Consider the following 25,912-nt stretch of genomic DNA (forward strand, 5'->3'; position numbering starts at 1 on the left):
CACTTCCTGTATTCGGTTGCTCTGTACTCCCTCGCTGGAGCTCTGCGTATTGCAAAGTGTGGGCGATGTGTGTGCCCGGGATGAATTCACACGTGACTGAGAGCAAGCCGTTGCAGTGCTCTGGTTGTTCTGAAGCCCGTGGCTTAACTAGATTGCTCCTCTACAAGTTAAAAGCCCCTGTAATTTGTCAGAAGCAGCAGGACGTCCTCTCGCTGGTATTAAAAATCCCTCTGCAGAGCTGAATCATGACCTGTTGAATCATTGATATGAAAATATTTTATGCTATGAAATATGCAAAACATACAACATTGAGTGCTGATATCTTAGATTATGTCATATAAGTATATTTATTGATAGTTTAAAATGATTTAATTCATATTCATTAAGCCACATTGGTTATGTATTGTGACTGATGCTGTTTGTTGTGTTTTTTGTGTCGCCAGGGGTGAACAGCCTTGCCCAGTCACTCAGTGCCAACCAGTTTATCCCCAGCTCCCTCACCCACCTCGACCTCTCAGGGAACGTTCTGCGGGGTGACGACCTCGTGGTGGGTGCATTATAGTATAAGTATTTATACTTTACACGATGCTGCACATCTTAATTGAAATTTCTCAAAATTGCACGAGAGGTTCATTTGGCAATTTATATGCACACTCACACACACTCATCCTTACTAATGCTCCTGTCATTGGCACATATTGGTTTGTCCTTTGGTGCAGTGTCACTTCGATACGCATTCCTGACATCTCACCACCGCAATAAAAAATAAATCTAAAACATGTTAGATTTTCTGTCGTGACCACAAATCACCGTCTGTACTACCAATGAAGGTCAGGGTCAGCCAGGTCCTGTACAGTTCACTAAAAGAACACGTTCTTTTCTCTGTCAGCATGGTATCTAATTGATGATTTATTACTGGCGATTACAAAAAAAACAGTTTTATTTCTAGAAGACTCTTTTCACACTACTGGGATGTAACATTAAAGCCATTTTAGCCTGACAAAGAATGGGGTTCTGCAACATTGGTCTGATTTTCCCATAAAAATACAGTTTATTCATCCATTATGGACAGGACATTGGTGAATGTAAGGATATAAATATAATAATTTTCCTGTATTTGTATATTTACATTTACAGCATTTACCAGACGCCCTTATCCAGAGCGACTTACAATCAGTAGTTACAGGGACAGTCACCCTGGAGCAATTTAGGGTTAGTGTCTTCCACAATGGTAGTAAGTGGGATTTGAATCTGGGTCTTCTGGTTCATAGGCGAGTGTGTTTCCCACTAGGCTACTTATATATATAATATGATAAATATTTATTATATAATATGTATAACTTATGTTATATCTGCAAAGACAAAGGACACCTCCTATCTAGTTTGCTGACATTTAGCTATTGGCTTTTCTGAGTTAGTTAACCCAGATTAAGGACCATGTTTCGTCTAGTTCCTGTGATGACGTTACCAAATGTTGCATGTTACCAAAGTGCCTGATGACCTTTTTTTGGACACTTTCTCTAGATATAGGATCATAAATCCCACTCAGCTCTTTTGACCTATCTTTCTGAACACTGTAGACCTCCCCATGCATCTTATGCTGCTTAGTGGTCTTTCAGATGCTGTAAATAATGTTATGTGCACATGTTCCTTTTCTGCCTAGAACTTTTACAACTTCCTTGGTCAGCCAAACAGCTTGACCACTTTGGACCTGTCCAATACGGACTGCTCTGTGGACCTGGTGAGTGAAGGGTTAATAAACCGAGCTGAAAATGACTGAATCTGTTTCTGTATTATTAACTTTCTATCATGGCAACACTGTGCGAGACACAATGATGAATCCCTTGTTTCCCATTCATTGTTTCTCCAGCTCATGAATACTAATGCATTTTAAATGAGATGTTAAATTTAACCAGCGACATCATTATTCCCCTGTGCTGAGGCTTGGTTACATATATATCTGTACCCCACCTTCAGTTATTATAATGGTCAGGCCCAGGTTATTAAAAGCCATTTTGATCCTCTTTTGCTAATCTTCTGCACTGTAACATGTTCCAGGTGTGTTCGGCTCTTCTCAGAGGCGGCGTGAAGCACCTTGCTGTTCTCAATGTGTCAAAGGGCGTCTTTGCCCACAGGTGAGCAATTTCATGTTTAAATTGAATGTCCAAAGTAACCCTTAGGCCAAAATGACCCTTGACCTCGTGACAAAGATGATGCTGTCACATTCCCTTATTTTCGGTTTCATCAACTGAAAACTGATTTTATTTAATCTCTTTTCGAGTTTAAGTATCATACTGGCAATATTAGCACCACTGTTGCCAGATTGGTCAAAATGACACAATTAATTTGCAGCTTTTATTAAACACATTTTATTTTCATAAATTATCGTTCAAAAAAAATTATGAAATGGTTCAATTGTTTCATTTAATTGAAAACAATTTTTGAAAAGAATATTGAAAAAAGTAAAGTTCATTTGTAAGTTTTTTCCATTATCCTATATTGGAGATCATCTCAGTTTTAGGTGGTTCAGGTTCCACATGGTTTTATGTTTCCTATCTCCCAATAATGCAGGCACACAGCATAAACTAAGTTATGTACATCTAGATGTCCAGGGATGATCATTTTATGACCCCTAAATATTCCTGTCCTCACTTTAGTCAATATATTCTGATGGTTCCATGTTCATAGCCTGATTTAGGAGGGACAGGTAATTCACCCTAATTCACCATCAGTCTTTCTGAAATGGGAGGGCTGCAGAAAAGACAGTGATTTGTGCCGCTACTTCATCTGGTCTATGAAGGCCTGCTGTCACTTCGTTGCACATAAGGATGCGGTGAGGTGGGAAGGGACCTACTGAAAAGATTTGCTAGCGTCCTTTTTTCTCGAGGTCAGGGCCACTAATCAACCCGGCCAGCATCGATCAGTGGTGTGACCTGAGTTCACTGCTGCTCCTTTCCCTTGGCAGGAAAGGTAAAGACGTGCCTCCGTCCTTCAAACACTTCTTCAGCAGTGCCATGGCCTTGAGGAGCGTTAACGTTTCAGGGACCAAACTCCCCCCTGAGGCCTTGAAGTGAGCAGAGCTCCGAACATCTTTTTTTTATTTTTCCCTTCATAAATGTACTTTTACCCTTTTTTCATGATCAATATCATAGCCACAGTGTTATGGAAATCATATTCATGTCCAAAATATACACATCTTATTTATTCATTACATTGTGCATGAATATTGCATAGTTAATGTTAATTTGTATGTATATTCATTGTGCAGTAAAATGCTCTAGCTCTTATTTCGAATTTAAACAAATGCAGCCTACTTTAAATTAGTCAGATTTTTAAAAAATGGTTAATACTTTAAAATATTTTCTCCCAGAGCTCTACTGTTGGGACTCGCCAGCAACTCCCATGTGAAGGAAGTGTCTTTAGACCTCAGCTGCTGTGAGGTGAGAGGTTTCCTTTACTTTCTAGCTGCATGAGGGAATTTGATTAGTGGTCGACCAATACATGTACTTTATATTTATAACATTAAACGGGGAAAAAAATATGTGCGCTTGAAACTTGACATTTGTAATGATGCTGAGTATGTTAAACCACTATAAGTAACTCCTGGCCATTCAGAGCGAAGCACCATGTGCTGAGACGCTGGACTCAGTCTGTGCATTGGCCGCATTTCATGTGATTCTCTAGCACCATATGGCCGTGGACCTGCCACTCATCATTACCCTGTCATCTGTTGGTCAAGCTGCTTGCTCATTTAGCGCATTAACAGTCGGCTGCCAGTTCTGGACGACAGTGAATTCGTGCGCAGTCATTCTTTCTTTTTCTAACCCTAGTCTCATATAAAATCTAAAAAGGGTGGTAGTAGCCTAGTGGGTAACACACTCACCTATGAACCAGAAGACCCAGGTTCAAATCCCACTTACTACCATTGTGTCCCTGAGCAAGACACTTAACCCTAAATTGCTCCAGGGTGACTGTCCCTGTAACTACTGATTGTAAGTCGCTCTGGATAAGGGCGTCTGATAAATGCTGTAAATGTAATGTAAATGTAAATATTCCTATCTACCAATAGGTCACCCTATTATCCATTAAAACAGGTCCATTTATGTATCTTTTTACAAACACACATTATTTTTACATACAGTGTCTTCCTGTAGTCCGATTCAGATTTTTCTAATTAACCTTTCAACTGCTGCAATACTGATTTATATTAATAATTATTCTAATCTTAAATGCTTTCCTCAGCTGGGTCACTGTGTAAGTACTCGCTGCCGTTCTCATCTTCTAAAACTGAAATAGTTGTGATCGAACGCACCGAGCGGCCTATAGCGTCACTGACGCAGTTCTCGTCATCACAGCTGCGGTCTGGAGGCTCCCAGATCCTGGAAGGCTGCATTGCTGACATTCCCAACGTCTCCAGCTTGGACATCTCAGACAACGGTGAGGTCTGCCAAGCATCCCTGTGTCCTCTGAATGCCAATGATAATCATGCAGTACTTGTCTTTGTTTTGTCTGCTTGTCAAGTATTCTGGCAAATTCCTCTAAACATGTTAAATCCTCAGAAGGGTGAAATGTGCTTAACGTCATTAAATAGAATTTCTCCCGGACATGTTCACCGTTGTTCCTCTTGTATGAATCCCCGCAACAGATCGATAAGCCGTATCGGGTATTAATGGAGCTGCTAATCAGCATCGGCTCAGACGAGCGGGCGAGATTAAAGCCCCCGTTTTCCGCTTGTGCATTGATCAGGGCTGGATTCTGACATGACCACCCTGCTGGTGTGGCTGGCGAAGAACCGGTCAATCCGACATCTCTCGCTGGGGAAGAACTTCAACAACATTAAATCAAAGTGAGTCACCCACACTCAGAAGAGGAGTGTCTGCAGATAAAACTGGATTTACTGCTCAAAACTACTCATGATGATGGATGCTTTTGAAAAATGAGTATATGGCTTTATAATGTATAGTTTGTGACTTTGTGAGCAGAAGCCCTGTTAGTCAGTTTATTAATTTACTCTTTGACCTAAAGCCTTTAAATTCTAGGGTGTTGGATGTCCTTCGCTAATAAGTTGTTTTTCATTTAATGTTGCGGCAACTAAAAAAAAAAAAACCTGTATTGATTTGTGGGAATATTTTACATATCCACACCCCTGCCAATAAGTGTACAAATACATACATAAATATATTAATGTCTATGTGTAGTGGATAATGAATAAATGGCTGTAAACAAATAGATAAATCTTAACTCTCAGTATTTTAAATGGCGCTGCCTGATTTGTGAAGCTGTCAGATGATCAAGAATATCTTGATGTCTCTTTACCCTTTTGTGATTTTATTTATTTATTTTTATTGATTTAAGTATTATTTTCAGATGCTCATTATTGTAGCTTATTTCTTGGCCATAGTGAGCAGTAGTAAAGTTGATGGGGAATTAACAGTTTCACAATGAAAGTCTCATTCCCGTGCCTGTTCTCCACTTAACACAGAAACCTGGCTCCAGTGTTGGACAACCTTGTGCACATGATACAGGAGGAAGAATCGGTGAGTGGTGTAACTGCTTTTGCTTCATGAACAAACAGTACTGACACCCCTGGAAACAACACTTTTCAACAGATCTCTTCTGGCGTTCAATGCATCAGAGCTGTTGTGAGTTAAATTTTCTGTAAAATTCATGTTAATAGGTAGTGAAATGTTTTAGAAACTGATGCTGGTTTTGTCCATGCAGCTCACGTTCTTGTTCTAATAAAAAAATGAAACCCTGGCATCTTCAGAATATCAGCCATGACCAAGTGGCCTTCTCCGTATAAGGTGCTTAGATTTGGTTTAGCATGTTGAAGCCCTGGTGCATTGATCCTTTTTTTTATTTGTGTGCGGTGGGGGGAGGCGTTGGAGAAGCGGGGTTCAGCAGATGGCTTTGGGGGTGGGGTAGTCTAGCCATCTTGTGAGTGAGGGAGGCTGTGTTATGTGTACTGTGCAGAAGATAAGCTGTGTATCTATGTGTACATTTATTAAAAAGAGGGATGGGTGTGTCTCTCATAGTATGCATCTCTTGTTACAAAAATAGTGATAACGTAGTGAAAACATGATAAACAATAAAACCAACAAATAATTAAAAAAAAAAAAAAAAGTGGAAGTGATTGTCACACATGATACACAGCAGCACAGCACACAGTGCACACAGTGAAATTTGTCCTCTGCATTTAACCATCACCCTGAGTGAGCAGTGGGCAGCCATGACAGGCGCCCGGGGAGCAGTGTGTGGGGACGGTGCTTTGCTCAGTGGCACCTCAGTGGTACCTTGGCAGATCGGGATTCAAACCAGCAACCTTCTGATTACGGGGCCGCTTCCTTAGCCACTAGGCCACCACTGCCCCAAATAAGATATTATAAATATTATATAAAAAAAAAAAAGATATTATATAAAAAAAAAAGATATTCTATAAAATAAGATATTAACTAAAAATAGATTTAAAAAATGTTGTAGCCACCTTTCAAATGTGTCTGCACATTTACTGTCTCTACAATATTTTTGAGTGACATTCCATGTAATTTCTGTGATAGTGGAGTAATTTCAAAGAATGAAACTAAAGTCAGCTTTAGGATTAGCTCCATGGAGGTAGTTAGACATGTAATAACAGCAGAGCTTCCAACCTTCTAATTTCCCATAATGCCTTCCCACAGTGGAGTTCTTGTATTGTTGCAATGTCCGGGTCCCTTTGGAGTTAATTGTCTGGTTTGCCGCTTGATTTGCCCCCCACCATCACATGCTTTACATCGGCTTTCAACACTGCTTGGATGTGCTGCCCTTTGACCCCTCACCGGTGTGGTTTATCCGCTGAGTTCCTCCTGGCATTGCTTCTGCCTGAAAACCCCAGTGGTTGAAACTTGTTTTGATGTCAAGGAACTCCAGACGTCTGACCAAAATAAACCTGTCGGTTTAAGTGTCTGTGGTGATCTGAGAGGGGGCGGAGTTCACTGTGATTCACGGTGCTGAGGAGGCTGACGCCCCTCTCTGATTGGAACAGAAAAAAGGAGCAGATAGGATTTCTATAAAAGTGAAAATAGAAAAGTGTCATGTGAGGTTAGATGTTTTTTGCTACTGCATGGTACAGTAATACAGTTGGAATTGTACTGAAATTCTCTGCTAGATGCCAGAACAATTGTCACTTTTCTTTTGTATGGGACTGAGTAGCCATTAATTAGCCCACACTTGATAGTCATGAGCACTCTGCTTTTCTGCAGCCCTTGACGTCTCTGTCACTGGCCGACTCCAAGCTGAAGGGGGAGCTGACCATCGTGCTGAATGCACTGGGCAGCAACACGACCCTCACCCACGTGGACATCAGCGGCAACGCCATGGGAGACATGGGGGCCAAAATGCTGGCCAAAGCCCTGCAGATCAACAGTAAACTCAGGTGGGTGGAGTCAGGGCGTGGCTCCATGTGTGCTGTAAATGTGTGGGACGGTGTAGAAATTTTTGGTCGATATCTGTAATGTGTGTGTGTGTGTGTGTGTGTGGTTTTCAGGACAGTCATCTGGGACAAGAATAACATGAGTCCTCAGGGACTGCAGGACGTGGCTGCAGCTCTTGAAAAGTGAGTAGGTCGTAAATGAGCATACCCTGACTCCAGGGTATTGTGGAGTGGGGGAACCGGCGTAAACGGACAGATCAAACCTGTTCATTACAATATAACCCAGTGCATGTGGTGTGTAGAGACATTATGGTTTAAAAATAAGTCCAGAGACACTCGTTTTCTCCACCTTGCCGTTTTCTGCTGACCTTGTGAGCTCATTGGCCGGCTGGTCTGCGGCCTTCGTCTCGCTTAGGTTCTTGAATATTGATGGCGAGGCTGTTCATTTGCACGGGGTTTAGTAACCTCTCAAGCGGCATCATGTCTCGATCAATTACAAGAGGAATGGCTTCTTCAAGGCTGCCCCAACCCTCAGTCTAGTTTTTTAAACCGACACTATAATTGGGTTTAATGTAGCTGGCCTGGGTGTAAAAGGTCCCCTGACCAGTTTAAATAAACATTTTCATTGTGTAAAATGGTGCAGAGTCGGCGCTTTTGACTCATCCCGCTGCTCAAGCTTTTTAATTTTATTTGTATGCAGGAACTTCACCATCCGCTTCATGCCCATTCCAATCATCGACGCATCTCAGGCCCTTAAAACCAGCCCAGACAAGACGGAGGACGCCCTTTTAAAGGTGAGTGTTTTGTGCTGTAGCCCGTTTCCACCAGCCAGATTCCTTCATGGAAGATTAACGGATGTAAATTGTAAATGTACAAATTTATATTATGTGCAGTTATGATTTTGAGCTGTTTCTGTTCATTTTTTGACAGATTGAGAACTACCTGTTCAGAAACCACGAGACCCGAAAATACCTACAGGAGCAAGCCTACAGGCTTCAGCAGGGCATCGTCACCACCACCACGCAGCAGGTCAGTGCAATACTTTCAGGGTTTTATCAGAAGAACACGTACCAGGTTGATGAAATAAAATTAAAACTCTATCTCATCCTCTTTGCTGCTTCTTACATGTCTGTTCAGATGATTGACCGGATCTGTGTGAAGGTCCAGGATCACCTAAACTCCCTTAGGAACTCTGAGACAGACGTGGTGTTGGAAGACATCAAGGCGGCGGAGAACCTCATGAAAGATGCCAGAAACTCCAAAACGGTGGGCAGGAAAGGACCACTGTCTCTGTCTTGTTATTTTGCTGCTGGTTCTCTGATCTGAACTGTCTGTTCGTGCCCACACAGCTGCTGCCCAACTTGTACCACCTGGGCTCTGCCTCCAGGGAGGAGCTGAATGGGGCTTCGGCCGGACCAATCCAGGAGAAGCTGGACTCGATGGCCGGGGAGGTGGCTCGGGTCATTGATGAACAGCTGCAGGTAGGAGCAGAGCAGAAGCATGACCATGAAAAACAAGTTTGGTGATTAGCAGTATTTGATTAGTTACTGTCCAGTGAATTGCTCACACTTACTACTTATTATATTATTGAGTGTATTGAAAATATAAATGTATATACGTGAATATGTAAACTTAGAACATTATGGATGGATGTATATACAGTATAGGCCAAAAGTTTGGACACACCTTGTCATTAAATGTGTTTTTTAATCAGAAGGTTGCTGGTTTGAATCCCGATCCGCCACGGTGCCACTGAGGTGCCACTGAGCAAAGCACCGTCCCCACACACTGCTCCCCGGGCGCCTGTCATGGCTGCCCACTGCTCACTCAGGGTGATGGGTTAAATGCAGAGGACAAATTTCACTGTGTGCACCGTGTGCTGTGATGCTGTGCATCACATGTGACAATCACTATACTTTACTGCTTTGCACACTCTTGGCATTCTCTTGATGAGCTTCAAGAGGTCGTCACCTGAAATGCTTTTCCAACAGTCCAAGAGTTCCCAGAGGTGTTTAGCACTTGTTGGTCCCTTTACTTTCACTCTGCGGTCCAGCTCACCCCAAACCATCTGGATTGGGTTCAGGTCCGGTGACTGTGGAGGCCAGGTCTCCACTTTTTGTTAAGTTAAGTAAGTAACTCCACATGTGTTCATTCATAGTTTTGATGCCTTCAGTGAGAATCTACCAACGTAAATGGTCATGAAAATAAAGAAAACACACTGAATGAGAAGGTCTGTCCAAACTTTTGGCCTGTACTGTATGTACAGAGTGGATATATATATAAGTAAAAAAAAAAATAAGTAAAAGTGTGAAAGTGAAGGGATTGTCATTGTGAAACACTGCATCAAATGAAACGTTTTCTCTGCTTTTAACCATCACCCTTGTTGAGCTGTGGGCAGCCATGACAGGTGCCCGGGGAGCAGTGTGTGGGGATGGTACTTAGCCTGGTGGCACCTCATTGCACCTTGGCGGCTCAGAATTCGAACCGACAACTTTCCGATGACGGGTCTGCTTCTTTACCCACTAGGCCACCACTGCCCCATATACATACACATATTGCACATAAGAAATTACTATGGTGTGTTGGATGTGTGTGTTTGTTAGTACATGTATGTGTGGTCAGTTGTAAGGACTTGGTTGTAAAGACTGACAGCTGTTTGAAGGAAAGAACTTCTGCCAATGAAGGAGCTGCTCAGTGACGTTAGAGTCTCCTGCATGGGCTGGGAGATGTTATGCTGTCAGAGATGACAGCTTAGCCATCATTCTCCAGTCAGTCACTGCCTCCTCTGGGTCCAGAGGGAGCTGGCCCTCTTTACCATAAAAGATGCCTGATGTCACCGAGTCAGAAAAGTTCCTCCTAGTGTTGATCTGGAGGTAGTTCTGTTGTCCCAAGACAGTTCTCTGCACTCCCTGTCCTCCCCATCAGTGTTCTCACAGAGTCATCAGAGATCTTTGGTTGTAGGAGAAGCCTGCAGTGCAGATGGTGAAGGGGAATGGCGTTAGAACCGTTCCCTGCAGAGCTGCTGTACTGCAGACCTCCCTGTCCAACCCTGTTCTCACAAACCGGGGTCAGTTCATGAGGTAGTCCAGGATCCATGTGGCGGTCCACTCCTGTGTACCCCATCTTGTCCCTCAGGATTGTGGCTACAATAGTGTTGAAGGCACTGGAGACATCAAAGATTCTCACAGTGTTGGCAGCAGTCTCCAGGTGAAAGGGGGGAACGACCAGGCTGGGAGGAAACCTGAAGTGGGTCCGGTGATGAGCTCACCAGGTGCCGAAGGTGCACCCAGACTACCCACTCCAGGGTCTTCATCAAATGGGATGTCAGAGCCACCGGTCTGTAGCTGTTGTGGAGTATTCAGCTCTGGTACCCCGATCTGTGGTGTTGTCCTCAGCTTCAGGCTCAGGTTGAAGATGGGCATCAGCACCCCACACGGTTGCTGCTGATAATAGAATTTTCCTGACTGGATGCATGGAATTTATTTATTTATTTATTTATTTGACCTGACAGGAACGTTTTAAATTCGACAGGTTTTATAGTTTCACGCTTGTTTACACATTTCCCTTCTGAAGGAAAAACCAGCGGTGATGAGAGAAACCTCCCCGTACATGACATTCATGTCGGCTAAGGAGCCTGGGAGTAAATATGCGCATCAATTATTGGCCTGTGCGTACTCGTGTTTGCTCAGCGGCTGTCAGGACCGCCTCAGCCTGCAATTGCCGGCCGGCGGTGGAGTTTTGGGTGCGCCGCTCTCTCGGCCGCCTCCATTCACCGTTGTTCACGGCAGCTCGTACCCCGCGGACTGGCGCTGAATACAGAGCAGCATCTGAGTGCGAAGAGGTCTACGGAGACAAGTGCCCTTTTCATGGGCATTACAGAGGAAATACCCCGGCATGGCATTTGATACAGAGCCTCGCCACAGCGTTTTTTTTTTTTTCCCAGACTACGCTCTAGTTTTCTTTTTCTTTTTTTACATGTAAATAGATTGTATATTACGTGAATTACAGTTGAATAAAAGCATACAAACAATTCAAGCCATACTGCCATGCACACAATGCCAATACCACAGTCTTTTTTTTTATAAAGTACACAGGGATTTATTAAAACAGGGTTTACTTTGCAGTGATAGCATCATCACAGCCAGTTTGCATGTGTGAATGTTCTACAATGGTTATTAGATATTAACAAGCTGATGCAAATACCCAAATGCAATGAACAGGGTTTCAGAGTTCTAGATCCTTGGTTCCCTAACAGTGGTATTAAGATTAAACATTTAACAGTATCCTTAACCACCGGAATTTAATTTAAAGTAGGTTTTGCATTTTTCTCTTAGAACCCAGTATGCTCAGTACAGTTAATATACACACTTTCAGTGTGTTTGCAGTACAGTTGATAATAATGATGACACCCAATAATTAGTATTCATATTAGCCATAAAATTGGCTCCTAGTTAAATAGCTGGTTAAAGCCGAATGTGTTTTTTGTGGTTTGAGAACCACTGTTCTAGATCATGCATGCTGAACAAATATGACTGCAAGTTGCATACGGCCCTTGTGAAAACACCAGATGACAGGCTGTTTTATTCTTGTAGGTTGCAAGATGCAAAGACTTGCGTCTCGTGTAATTAAAGAGCTGTAGGTGTCTGGTCTTCAGTTGCAATACAACATGAGCATCCATCGAGTGAAAACCTGCGTTGCTACGTTAATGTTTCAGTGTTTATCTGTGAATTCAGATTCCCTTGGCCACGGTAATTGGAGTGCAGCTTAATATGCTTATTATCACTGTCTCAACGCTGCCCAGTGTTGGTGTCACTAAACTGGCTAAGATGACAGAACCTGGCAACGCCTTTCAAACAGACGGCTGAGTTGGTTCTGGGTTTGGCAGAGTCTGCTGGAGTCGATGGTGGACGCCGGAGAGAGCCTCTGTCCCCACGTGATGAAGAAGGCCAACCTCCGACAGGACCTGATTGAAGCCAGCATGAGCAAGATTGCCATCCCCCGCAGCTTCGTGAAAAGCACGCTGCTGGAGCAGTCGGGTGTCGACATCATAAACAAGATCAGGTGAGAGCAGGTCTTTCTTTGAGTAGTGGCATGCCGAGCAAATCTTTTTAAAAAAAAAATCATTTCTACATACCTCCTGGCTCATCTCGGTTCAGCTTGGCCCAGCTTGGCTTGTCCCGTCAAATGCAGCATAGATTTACATTTACCTTTAAAACATGCTGCCATGTTGATTGTATATTTTAAACCAGTGGTGTTGCATCTGTTTCTGCAGACGATTTTAAACATGACACCACATTTTATATCAATTTTGATAATTAATCATCAGATGTATTATAATAGACATGGTTTAAAAAATGTTATGTTCTATATTTCATATATTTCCCTGATTTTTATATTCTCGATTATGCTAAAAAAATATAATACTTGCCATAATATGATATTTTGTATTTTCTTTAACTCGTCTTGGGGGGCTTCTTATATTTAAGAAAATATGGTAATATAAATATGTCAATGTTTCTTTATTTACTCATTATATTCCATTCCCAAATGCTGCACTCAATCAGTAGATTTACAACACTTTGTTGATCACATGGATCAGTTTTACTGTTTCCACAAGTGATGTGGACATCCGTACAAACCCTTAAACAGAGACGGTTGTTGCCTTTTGCTGCCAATTTTGTATCATTTCAATGCCGGTGATGCAGAAATCTTTGTTGCTTTTCTCTCCTCCCAGTGAGGTCAAGCTGAACCTGGCTTCCTTCCTCTCTGATCGAATAGTGGATGAGATACTTGAAGCTCTTTCCAGCTCGCAGCTCACACTGGTGAGTCCAGTCTCCAAACTCTCGCCTTTGGCTCATTTGACATTGTCGTGTGTGGTGAAGGGGAAGGTATTGATCCCAATCCCTCTGGCAGGCAGAGCACCTGATACACAAAGGCCACACCCTGATGCAGCAGGGATCTCTGGATTTGGAGGTGCCTGAAGAGCGAGTCCCCAAGCGGGCCACGCCAGAACTGATGGAGGCAGAGAGGCTGGATGACCTGGAGAGCTGCATGGTGAGGGTCTTGCCCGACCATTTCACATATACATTCAGTATGAGGCTTTATTTTAACAGAAACGCACCATTTTCAGTCATTGTCCTGCTGAGTGCACAACTTAATCATAAAATAACAGCTAAAACAGCAGGAACCACAGGCTCAGCCCTTAAGAAATGCAGAAAAATTTGATAAAGTTAATTAAAACCCGATGCTTTTCCCTGCATTTTTAAAACCGCTTAATGTTTTGCTACTTATTTCTTAATTAGCAGAGATGAAAATCCCTGCCCCACTAGGCAAATACTTCGTACCCGACCTGTAATTTAGATCTGCAGTTGACACAGCAACTAACCCTTGAATTTGGTTTTTTTTCATTTGAAGCAAAAGCCTCTGGGCTGCAGTTTGATTTCACGTTTGACTCTTAGCAGTGGACTGTGAAACATCTCCTCCTCCATCCGTCCCATGGTTAGAGTTTTACTTGTGGTTTGCTGTGCTTTTCCGGCGGGGGGCACCTCCATGGACCTTCCCTCCGGTCTCTGTGCAGGTTATCGATGTGGGCGGGCAGCCACAGCCTCCCATGCACTGGGAGTGACAGGGTGCATGGGAACAGTGGTGATTAATTAGTAGCTTTTCTTCGCTCTGATGCAATACCAGGCCAGGAACATTTGGCCATTTGTTAGATTTTTTGGAATAATTAAAAGGAACACGACTGTGATACCCAGCGGCCACCTGATTAACGAGTCACTCCAAGCTGCCGTAAATTAATCACGAGTGATCAGGACTCATTAAATGAGTGCATGTTGCAACAGGAAGCAACATTGATCGCCGATTAGTTACATAACCACTGGGTTTTTCTTTTTTCTTGGCCGTCACACCGTTGTTTATTTTGTCTTTGTTAAAGTTCCCCTGACATGAAATATTTTTTTTTGTGTACCGGTCTTAGTGTTCCCCTAATACTGTGTCTGAAGTCTTCTTCTGAAATTCAGCCGTGGTGCAGAATTACAGCCACTTTCATCCAGTTCCGCTTTAAATGCTAATGAGGAGGAGAGAGGCGGGATGAGCGGCCTATAGAAGTTGAGGAGGCACTCGCGGAAATGACATCAACACCGTTCACCAACCACAATGTTTGGCGCAGAAAGGAAGTTGTGTCTGTGTTTTTTTCAGAAAATAAAAAAAATTGTCGTAAAATTAATGACATTGTTTCTTCAGAATCTCGCATGACAGACCAAAAAAAAAAAAACATTTGTGCTCCTTTTACCGAGCAACTGCAATGCTTTGCACGATTGGAAGCCATGACGGTCAGTAAAGTTCCTTTTTTAGGGGAGGGGTGGGAAATTCTTCTGCCGGAAAAAGCATGAGACATAAGGGGAAAAATTCCAGCTCCGACTATCTGAGCTGCCGCTCTCTGAACGGTGAAGCTGAATCGCCACAGTGCTCTTTACACCTATCGCCATTTCTAGCCACTGCATACAAGCCATTGCAATTTACACGGGTTAAGTTCAGTCTGGAAAAAACTCGTATATTTTGATGATCATCTGGCAAATCAACTGATTTAGTTTATATGTAAGTCAGCGTCGGGTTCTTTTGCTCTTCTTTTTAGGAAGAGTGTGAGGATTCTCTCGTCTCGGTGGGTCTTTCAGTTATAATCTGAAGCTGGTTGCGCTCAGGGCTGCGTGTTGCTGACCCTGCTGCAGTCAGCGGGTCCTTGTACGATCGGGAATGTTTGCCCCTCACATGTGTTTATCCTGTCAGGGTTGTGTCTCGTCCGAGTAAACAGTGCCTGTGAGTCAGGTTCATGCCTACAGCGAGTTCATGCATAAACTGTGAGGGAGATTTTTTTTTTGTTTTTTTAATCATTACTTTTTGTACAGTGGAAGGGAGCTTCTGTCTGTTTGAACTTGGTCTCTTACAGCTTAGGTCTTCTATCAGAATTTCTAAGAACCCACAAGAACTGTATCTGTCCATAAATGATGGAATAAGACATGAATAAGGCCTATTCTACCTGTTGGCACCAGCTCTCGGTCGCAAAGAAACGGTGCATCATTGAAAAATGTCCTTTTTATGCTACAACTCATTATAACAAACGTTGATCTTATTGTGCTGATGATGTATAGTGTTGTCCAGCCATGGCAAGATTGTCATTAGTTCTCAAAACACAAAGACCTTAATGCTCTAGCTGTCCGTGAACACTTTCTAGAAGTTGGCTAATGTGTCCTGACTGATCTCAGATCAGCCACGGCAGTCGAGCGCCAGACTACCGTGCTGGGATTGGACCTGAAGGCGCTGCATAATGTGACCATTGTTGAACGCGTGGGACGTTTGTTCCACACCAATACAATGAAAGAGTGGAGCGGTAGAGCGGCGATGAAAGGATAAATAGTTAATCCGATTCCATCATTCCATGTGTGCTGACTTGTTCCATCTTAGTTATCACTCTGTATGAGTGGGTCCAGTCTGATTCCCTGTGGAACCGGTAAATGCCATGTCTTACCTTTCTCTCTGGTCTGTCTTTCTTATCTTCTCTCCGTACATCCTTCTGTCCTCCTTCCCCCTTCATACTTTGCTTCATGGAGATTCTGTGCTGCACCAGTGTAAGTAAATTCTTTCTTGCTTTCTTCCACTTTCCTCCTTTCTTTCTTTTCTGCACATTCCAAAGCACTGTGCTGTACTATGGCATTTTGGGTTTCACTCCCTGCTTCTGTATCACACTTTCCGACATGTTGGCGTGAGGCTTTTACTGAGCCGAAATGCTAACTCTGGCCTGGTGTCCTGAGTTTTTATCTCCTGTGAGAAATGGCAGCAGATTCATCTCAGTGTGTTCAGAACCAGTGCTAAGACCACACCCACTTGACATCGACTCAACATTTCTCACAGAAGACACTCATCTCCGTCTGGCCATTGTTCCCGTTTCACACTTTGCACCAGAACATATTTTAATGAAATCAAAACCAATGTTTTTGAATATAAAAACAGAATTCTGGATCCGTTGTGTTCATACTGAGCTGCAACAAAAAGAAATGACTTGGGTTTTACACACACACACAAACACACACACACACACACACACACACACTTACATAGTCTGAATGTGTTGTCTGGAAGCCTGGAGGTTCTTCTTATCTGGCTGCTAGCACCTGACCGAAGCTGAGCTCTGTGGAGAGGTGCGTTACACTGAGTACCACAGCGACTGGCTGAGAAAACGTGTCAGGGTGACGTGCTGTGGAGAGAAAATTGCAACAGCTTATAGTGCAAATTACTGGTATTTTCTAGGTATGGCTGCCATTGTGTGTGTCTGGGGTTTTGAGCACATTCACAATGACAATCATGACAGCATGCAGTGTAGTGGGTCCCTGAGTCAGACAGTCTCCATGAGCAAGTCTTCTAGAGTTAGAAAGTTGAGTGTGAAATGCTGCCAACCACCCTCAATGGTCACAAAAAGTAAACCATGCAAAAGCAAGGCCGATTTTAAAGGTGCATTGTGGAAGGTTTGACCACCTGGGGAATTTAAACTCTGTCCAGTAGGGGGCAGTATTTCACAAGACATTTGAGTGAGATGCATAGCTTTACCTTAACATTTATCAGACGCCCTTATGCAGAGTGACTTACAGTCAGTAGTGACAGGGACAGTCCCCCTGGAGACACTCAGGGTTAAGTTTCTTGCTCAGGGACACAATGGTAGTAAGTGGGGTTTGACTCTGTGGTCTCCTGTTTCATAGACAACGGCGTCACCGACTAGGCTCCTATAATAACAATTCTTTAACTGTAGCATAAAGTGACAATTTGTTGTACAATTTAGAGTAAATTTACAATCCACATATTATTTGGGCCCATTTACTCCTGCAATATTACCCTAGCTACGTTTGTGCTGAAAACAAAAATATGGAACACTACTAAAGGTACACAGTGGTGTTTTGAGATAGGGTAATGTGCCGCTAGCTCATTAATTTGGAAAAAAAAAATTTCATTCATACACCAAACAGGAAACTATAGAGATCACACACTGTGCTATGCTATTAGAAATACGGATTTGAGACACGTCAGTTCCCCTACCCGTAATAGCCTCTGACATCTTCCTACCTTATTTAGGCCAGTCAAGCAGTTGAGACGGGGAGCTCAATTGTCCGTGAAGCTGTTAAGACGAGTTTCAGATGCGTGCTGTGACAGCGTCATTCATCAGCTCACTTTCTGAAATCTGTTTCTAAAAGGCCTTCACTCACCAGGTCCTTCAAGCACTTTCTAGCAAAACCAGTGGATGTTTTTTCCTCCTAAAATTTGTCCACTTCACTGCCAAATAATATTTTGTTGACTTAAGCTTTGATTGCAGCGTGTATTCTCTGTGGAAATATGTCTGGGAAGATTCTCAGTCATCCAGTTGAATTAGTCTGAGTCATGGCAACTTCTTTAATGTAGAGACGTTTCTCTCGGGTAGATGTGACAGCCCCACCCTGGCAACTCCTCCTGCCCCCATTAAGTGGGTCTTTAAATGTGGCCAACCTGGTGGATGTGTGAATTGGGCCTGGTTTTTTGGGGGATGGATGAAAGGGCAGCATTATTGGTTGAAGGGTTTCTAGAGTTCTCTGTGGAACTGTTTCAGTTAACGTATGTGTGTCACGTTTTATTTCAGTCCAGGGTTCTATTAGTGTAGCCAGTATTTTTTTTTGTTTAATGAGGCAGACAACAAAGCTCAGTCAAGAACAGATTCCCTTTTAATCTCATGAACCTCGGTGGTGGAATGAACTTCCCCTCGAGGTCAGAACAGCTCAGTCACTGAGCACTTTCAAACGGCAGCTCAAGAACTTCCTCTTTAGATAATATTTAGATGAACTTGTAACCTTCTTATTGTCTGACTTGTGTATAGAAACTACAACAGAGTGAATAAAAAGATTGTATTCATAGTTGGGGGTCCTAGTGAACCAGAATTGATCACTTCATCGTGGTAACATGGAAGCACGTTGTAAGTCGCTCTGGATAATGGCGTCTGCCATATGCCTTAAATATAAATGTCATAATATGACACTGAGAAAGTTTCTCTGGTTAAACAGGAACATGCATCCGAGCCCCCTTTTTAGGAAAATAAAAAGTGTACAGCTAATACAGCAATTAGCAACTTGCCTTGAAATCACGTGCAATAATCTCCATTATTGAACAGCACTCGCCTCTCCCGCAAGCTCATAACACAATCGTCACATATTTACATATTTTGTGTAATTTGTACATGCTGTTTCGATTGCTCCAGTGGCTTTCTTAATAATAAAGTGAAGTGATTGTCACATGTGATACACAGGAGCACAGCACACGATGCACACAGTGAAATTTGTCCTCTGCATTTAACCCATCACCCTGAGTGAGCAGTGGGCAGCCATGACAGGCGCAGTGTGTGGGGACGGTGCTTTGCTCAGTGGCACCTCAGTGGCACCTTGGCGGATCGGGATTCGAACCGGCAACCTTCTGATAACGGGGCCACTTCCTTAACCGCTAGGCCACCACTGCCCCTCTTTCTTATGGCCATGAAGCAGTTTAGTCCTAATCATCTACGTTCTTGGTGCAGAGTGCATGTAGATTTTACTTTCACTATGAAACGTAGCAGTGATTAAACATCAGATGTTTATGGGATTTCTGATCACGGTTGTGCAACACATTTTGAAAAGTTTTATTTCTTCAGTGCAGGTCAATAATTTGACTGTTCTGAAATGCATTGAAAATGCATTGGGATGTGGATTTTTTTATTAATTAACACACGGCCAGCTGAAACATATTAATCAGTGCTGTAATTAAGCAATGAAAGGCTGTTTGTTGCTCATTAAATAACAGTGGCAGCATATTTATAACCAGTAGGAATTATGGGTAGGATAAAATTCAACACTGAAGCTGTTGCTAAAAATCACAGTTTTCACTTGTCTGGCTGAATATCTGCCCTGCAGTGGCCACAGCGTTGGCAATGCTTCTGAAGGTCAGGGGTCAGCTACACAGTGCTGGCTACGTTTAGCTCCATGTGTTGAATTGCGGTTCATCTGACCACTATGCCACGAAGCATGCGAATTAAAGACGCCAGAGTCTGACCTTTCCTTCTGCTCCACAGATGACCCCCAAGTCCAAGCGGAAGAGCATTCACAGCCGGATGTTGCGGCCGGTCTCACGTGCCTTTGGTAGGTATTTTGAAGTTTGAACACTGCAAAGGTTTCATGCATCTAGGGGTTGGTGTCAAGAAAAATGACTACAAAGCAAAAAATGAAGAGTTCCAGAATTTACCACCACAATATTTTCTGAACCCTAACTGGTTGAAATGAAAACTTCTGGATTATGGCTTCATAACATATATTTCAATCTTTTAATGCTGATTAGAAATGGAGTTTGATTTGGACAAGGCTCTGGAGGACATTCCTGTCCACGTAGAGGACCCCCCCAACCCACCAAGACTGGAGAAGAAGACGTCAGGGGTCCTGGGGGACCTACAATCTGAAGAGCCCAAGAAACTCCAGCATTTCACCAAACTCAGACCCAAGAGGAGTAAGAAGACCCAGTCCAGCAAGGTACCGGTAAGTGCCGTCCCACTGGTCCCACACTGAATGTCCTCTGGAACATTTACATCAGATGCAACCCAACAAATTAGGGCTGTCCGACAACTAAGAAGTGTAACCAATTCATCAAATTAATCACAATTAATCGACACAACTTGTATGTGAACAAAATTCAGCTGTGTGAATGGTGTTCATTTATTTAAACACATTAAACATTAATAGCAGCGATTAATGCATTCATTTTGACAGTTCGTCTTTTCATATTTTTATGTTTTTTTTTCCCTAAGCAAGTCAGCTGTGCCCCATCTCAGGAAGGGGAGCAGAATGGTCTCATGGGAAGAGTGGACGAGGGCGTGGATGAGTTCTTTTCCAAAAGAGTCAGCAAACTGAATGGCAAGTGAGTGAGCGCTTGAATTTTCCCTTACTTCGCCTCAACTTGGTTGAGCTCAGCACATCACAAGTCACATCGTGTTTCTTGATTTTTCTGTAAAGCAGCAGAACGTCTGAATGTTAAATGTTTCCAGTATGAAGCCAGGCAGAAATATGCAGAACATGAATGGTTTATCAAGAGTGTTTGGGTTGTGTAGGTGAATGATAATGACTGGTGTTATTTAACAATGATTGGAACAACCCTAATTCTCAATTCTAATGTTGCCAGACGACTGACCCTGAAGAGCTCCGACTCCCAGGACAGCGAAAAGAAACGTGACACTCGCAAAGGAGGCTTTCTGAATCTCATCAAATCCCGTTCTTCCAAATCAGAGAAGAGCCAGGCCTCAGCTCCGGCTCCTTCTCCGGCTGCTCTGTCCACGGAGGAGCCTTCATCGCCCAAAGGCGTGACGAGGAACACAGCGTCTCCAGACTCCAAGAGCAGCAGGATCCCAGCAGCAGACTGCAGCAGCAGCTCCGACCGCTCAGAGGAGCTGAAGACCCCGGACTCGGCCGACTCTGAGCCCCTGGACGGAAGCCCCCAGACCAGCCGGCGCTACGGGGTGCAGGTCATAGGCAGCGGGCTTCTGGCGGAGATGAAGGCCAAACAGGAGAGGAGGGCAGCCGGGTCCTTTAAGGTCTCAAATTCTGCTGAACAAGCAGCTTTTTGGCTGATTCATCAGTGTGTGTGTGTGTGTGTGTGTGTGTGTGTGTGTGAGAGAGAGAGAGAAAGAAAGAGAAAGTGAAGTGTTTGGGGCAGATGGACTCATTTTAACCCAAATGTGTGCCACCAAATGTAGGCCTGATCAAGATGTGAAAAACTGTGTGTGTGTGTGTGTGTGTGTGTGTGTGTGTGTGTGTGTGTGTCCACTCTGACCCCTCACCACTGCAAAGGTCTGACTGCCATCTGTCGGTTGCATTGATTCAGAATGAACGCCTCCGGGGTCCAAATTTATATCATTATAGCGCCATCTAGTGAGGTTGCATCAGTGGTTCAGTGATCATGCGTTTCCATTGTTCCCATTTTCTACATTTATGGCATTTACTAGATGCCCTTATTCAGAGCGACTTACAAGCAGTAGTTACTGGGACAGTCAACCTGAAGACACTTAAATGTCTTCAGTGTCTTGCTCAGGGACACGATGGTAGTAAGTGGGATTTGAACTTGCGTCTTCTGGTTCATTGGCGATCCATATTTAAATATGGATATTTTTGGCTTCTTCCATTACAAATTCCACAAATTATTCACCCTGGAACACTGACCTTATGCTGGTTACCAGTGCTTCTCTATAATTTCCTGTTCAATTCTTCCTCCTCATCAGTCACCAGCCGTTCTGCTGGTGTTTGCACGGGCCGATGCAGTTCATAACGCTCTGCTGAGACGGTGTTTCTCATAAGCAGCATCGCCTCTTTGTCAAGTCTGTGGCTGAATCAGTCTCTGTGCACCACATTTTAAATCATTGTTGCATTCCTTGGGTACCAAAAAAACAAGGGAGTAGAGCAAGTTGTAGTGTGTGTGCATGTGTTTGTTGCATTGTTGAATTATGTTTCCTGCCCCAGCAGATAGCCGACACCGTGTCCAGTCAAGAAAGACCTGAAGTAGCCCTGTCAGGTGAGTTTTACACTGTAAATAAAAAGGTCCAGCTCCTTATGTAATAGTGGGTTGCGCCGCATTTGCGCCATGTAGCGCTGGGGTTCTCGGGGTGTGGGGCGTGGCCTATCAGTGATTGCAGTTATAAACTTACAGGTCACAGCTCAACTCACAAGCAAGTGAACCGTCAATATAAACTTCCCAAGACGTTCTGCAAGTTTCCGGCATAGTGATAGCAAATTGCTTAAAACAATGAGTTTGTTCAAGACAGAGAGAATCCTTATTGGCCTGTTTAGATGAGTAAACCAATAAATGTGGGCAGAACTTTATCTGTTTTCTCCCAGACTGAATTAATCTTTTTTATTTTTTTGAGGTTTGATGTCTTTGGAATACCTCCCGGAAATTACTTTGGTTGGGTTGCAGGTTGGGTTGTCTGTTAATACATATGAATTAGATCCAGATTCAGGTGACCATTGCTAATTTCCACACAATTCTAACTATCAAAGAGAGGCGGAAGTGGGTGTCAGCAAAATAGCAGAATGAATTCACATGAATGTATTTATCATGTTCTATGTAATGAGCCACAAAATTTGTGCAGATCCAGTTTTGTTACACATTCCATTATTTCCAGGTATATTCAGATTTGTACATTTGCTTGCAACGTAATGCTTTAAAATATCCTACCTGGACAGGTGAGGATAAAAAACGCTTGATAACCGCAGATCTTATGTGTGTGTAGTGATGATTGTCACATGTGATACACAGCAGCACAGCACACGGTGCACACAGTGAAATTTGTCCTCTGCATTTAACCCATCACCCTGAGTGAGCAGTGGGCAGCCATGACAGGCGCCCGGGGAGCAGTGTGTGGGGACGGTGCTTTGCTCAGTGGCACCTCAGTGGTACCTTGGCGGATCGGGATTCGAACCAGCAACCTTCTGATTACGGGGGCGCTTCCTTAACCGCTAGGCCACCACTGCCCCGCCGCTAGGCCACCACTGCCACTGTCTGTGATGGATAGTTTATTCCTCTGATTTTGTTGTCTGTATGTCCAGTGAAGGGTCCAGGAGCTGTGAAGGGAGCGGAGGGTGCAGACAAGTCGTCTCAGAGCGAATCCAAACCCGAGACTCCCACCAAACCCAGGACCTCATCCTCCAGCCTGACTCCCAGCAGCCCCAAAGCCACGGCGCCAGGGCCCAAACCAGCACTACAGGGCCCCAAACCGGCCCTTGCCACTCGACCAGCCATCCCACAGAAACCCCGCAGCTGCAGCAGGAGCACAGGCACGTGCTTTAACTACTTAGTAATAATCAACCTTCTATATGATACAGATTACTGTTCCTTTAATTTCTCTATACACCTGCATTCTACAGGTTTTAGAGTAGGGCTAGATTTAGGATGATTATGATGTACAGTATTTTATATATGTAAATATAGATTTTATGATTACTATATTGTTACTGTGGTGCTACATATCTGGAACCTGGTCAAGTATCAAACAGCCATTTTTCCCTCTTTCTCCCCACCGTGACCCCTCTGGCAGATGAAAGTCCCGATTCACCAGGTGGGAACTCCTCCTCCTCCTCCAAGGGCTCGGCGCAGAAGAGAACCCCCTCGGAGAGGGACGGGCCAGCCACTCCCCAGGTAGCTGGCGTGGGCAGCAAAAGCTCCACTCAGGAAGGTGCGTTCTGCCTTAAAATGAAATGTGAGAAATATTTATAGGCTTTAATAAATTTGTTTTGCAATTTAAATAGCAACCAAAATCTACCATGAAAACATGAAAATAATTATTCAAGATTTAGGAAAAAATATTTATATATCTTTGCAAAATATGTTATTGTTTTTGGTGAAAGTAGCCTTCACCTATGAACCAGAAGGTTCAAACCCCACTTACTTACACCATTGTGTACTGGAGCAAGACACTTAATCCCGTCCCTGTAAATATCGATTATAAGCCGCTCCAGATAAGGGCGTCTGGTAAATGCTGTACATGTTAATGTCTCTAATGCATTTTTAAAAAAATACTCACTTTAAATGGGAATTCAGATGAACTTGTTTCATAAACGGCCCATCTGACTGACATGCATGGTGTTTCTTCCTGTCCACCGCAGTGACCAGCAGCGCCCCCTGCCTCAGCCGCCTCAGCTCTAAAGAGAACGGCTCTAAGTCCAAGGAGAAGTTCTCGAGCCTGGACAAGACCCAAGGACCAGGCAGAGCGGCGGACTGTGGGGACGAGGGCGACAAAGATTTTGTTTTCGTATGAGAAGCATGACCACTGCGTCCTTTCACAGATGTCAAAAAAATAAATGCTGCCTTTCTCCGCCTCCACTGTAGCATAGCGTAGCCTTCGACCAGACCTGTGACCTCAGTAACATTAAAAAAGAAATTAATGTTACATCCAGGAAAGGTGTGTGTGAGTGCATGTCCGATGTGTTAAAACAGGTTTTACTGTTCATAATGCATCTCCATGGAGGTCCAACACACAAGCCTACTGTGGCCGCAGCTGTGCACACCCCTGTGCCTTTAGGGCTAAAACTGATGCACTCACCTGTAAGTCCTATCGTCTGCTCTTTATTAAATAATAATAATGATATTAATCACTGTATGGGTGCAACAAAAAAAAAAAAAAATCACTGTTTGTAGGCTATTGGAAGAGAGCTTCAAAATTCCATATTTTTCTTCCTCCTGGTTTTGGCATGTTTTGAAGGCTCAATATGCAGGGTTCAGGTTTTATGTGGACCTGTCTGGCTCCCTAGAGCAGACGAGAAAAAGGTATTCTTTTTTTTATTTTATTTTATCGGAAATATTGTGTGTGTGAACTTATTGCGTGTTTTTCTTCACATCTTGAGCCATTGTGCATTTCAGACATGCATGTTCGGTCTGTTTGTGTATATATATATATATGTGTTCCCCAACATGTATGTGTGTGTATATGTCTGTGAAATATACAGTTCCAACACAAAACAAATTAATATATATGCACGTGTGTGTGTGTGGGTGGGTGGGTCAACAAAGCCCATCTTGGTACAGTACTAAGCACACTGAGAAGAGGATGCTTTCTGTATGTAATTTATTAATTGAAGAACATGTTTTACCCAGTTCAGCAGGCACATCTGTGCTTATTGTAAATTGTGTTAATACAGTGCATTTCTTTCTTTTTCTTCCCCGTTCTACGCGTTCTAAGTCGAAGAGTAGCAATAATCATGTTAATTAACTGGATATTACTGACATGTCCCCACTTTGCCCTGTTTTTTTTTTTCTTATTCTTTCTTTGACAAGGTGAACTTGTAGCATAAAAAATAAAAAGTTGGTACAATTAAAAGGTCAACATCAGAAACGGTGCAAACGGGCTCTTCCAGTTGAATGTTGAAATTTATTTTGTGTATATTTCTACCCAGTAAAATTTTTTCATTGTAAACTTGTCTGGATCTGTGTTGAAAGTGAATGGGAAAGTGTGTGAACGACAATTATTCTTCATGATAATTAAAGAGTTTTTCATTACAAGCACAATATCACAACTAACTTGCACAGCTTGCAAGTTTTGCACAGCTTGCACAGACTGGGATTCAAACCCACAACCTTGGACGTGTGAGCTCATGGCACTCAAACGTATAAAACCTGCATCAACAAGGAAAAACGGAAGTTCCATCATTTCATTGGGGGATTAAAGTGTTCTAGTTGTGGGGTATGGTGCTGAGCTGCTCCCACTAGGGCAGGAAAAAGCGCCATCGCAGGCCGGGCCGGGCCGGGTCCCTTACGATGCAGCTTGTGGTGTCGATGTCTGTGTCGTTTGGGACTTTCCGGTGCTGTGCACCTGCCATCCAGGCAGGTGCACAATCCTCTGATTATTGCCACAAATGTATTCTCCCAGGGAGACCTGGAAGTGAGGCATGAACCCCCAGAGCCCTGACCCCGACGTCATCGAATCCGCAT

General features: G+C 43.4%; 1 protein-coding gene across 5 annotated transcripts in view; it reads left to right on the forward strand.

Annotated features, from left to right (window-relative positions):
• LOC114794307 (F-actin-uncapping protein LRRC16A-like) overlaps positions 1 to 25,397 on the forward strand; it is a 52,927-nt gene extending 27,530 nt beyond the window's left edge. The window contains exons 13-39 of one of the 5 annotated variants that reach the window (XM_028986775.1): positions 444 to 547; positions 1,664 to 1,741; positions 2,059 to 2,135; positions 2,966 to 3,070; positions 3,371 to 3,440; positions 4,243 to 4,254; positions 4,356 to 4,437; positions 4,747 to 4,846; positions 5,483 to 5,537; positions 7,239 to 7,411; positions 7,523 to 7,591; positions 8,109 to 8,202; positions 8,339 to 8,437; positions 8,546 to 8,674; positions 8,758 to 8,889; positions 12,294 to 12,469; positions 13,143 to 13,230; positions 13,322 to 13,462; positions 16,015 to 16,032; positions 19,521 to 19,587; positions 19,784 to 19,977; positions 20,247 to 20,356; positions 20,618 to 21,026; positions 21,952 to 22,000; positions 23,035 to 23,262; positions 23,523 to 23,660; positions 24,091 to 25,397. In XM_028986775.1, the coding sequence (XP_028842608.1) occupies positions 444 to 547; positions 1,664 to 1,741; positions 2,059 to 2,135; positions 2,966 to 3,070; positions 3,371 to 3,440; positions 4,243 to 4,254; positions 4,356 to 4,437; positions 4,747 to 4,846; positions 5,483 to 5,537; positions 7,239 to 7,411; positions 7,523 to 7,591; positions 8,109 to 8,202; positions 8,339 to 8,437; positions 8,546 to 8,674; positions 8,758 to 8,889; positions 12,294 to 12,469; positions 13,143 to 13,230; positions 13,322 to 13,462; positions 16,015 to 16,032; positions 19,521 to 19,587; positions 19,784 to 19,977; positions 20,247 to 20,356; positions 20,618 to 21,026; positions 21,952 to 22,000; positions 23,035 to 23,262; positions 23,523 to 23,660; positions 24,091 to 24,242 (3,149 nt within the window). In that variant the 3' untranslated portion in view covers positions 24,243 to 25,397. The remainder of the gene's footprint in view (positions 1 to 443; positions 548 to 1,663; positions 1,742 to 2,058; positions 2,136 to 2,965; positions 3,071 to 3,370; positions 3,441 to 4,242; positions 4,255 to 4,355; positions 4,438 to 4,746; positions 4,847 to 5,482; positions 5,538 to 7,238; positions 7,412 to 7,522; positions 7,592 to 8,108; positions 8,203 to 8,338; positions 8,438 to 8,545; positions 8,675 to 8,757; positions 8,890 to 12,293; positions 12,470 to 13,142; positions 13,231 to 13,321; positions 13,463 to 16,014; positions 16,033 to 19,520; positions 19,588 to 19,783; positions 19,978 to 20,246; positions 20,357 to 20,617; positions 21,027 to 21,951; positions 22,001 to 23,034; positions 23,263 to 23,522; positions 23,661 to 24,090) is intronic. The other 4 variants (XM_028986779.1, XM_028986777.1, XM_028986776.1 and 1 more) reach the window with 4 other exon arrangements.
• Positions 25,398 to 25,912: the final 515 nt, after the last annotated feature.

This window comes from Denticeps clupeoides, chromosome 7 (genome assembly GCF_900700375.1).
Source record: "Denticeps clupeoides chromosome 7, fDenClu1.1, whole genome shotgun sequence".
Lineage (NCBI taxonomy): Eukaryota > Metazoa > Chordata > Actinopteri > Clupeiformes > Denticipitidae > Denticeps > Denticeps clupeoides.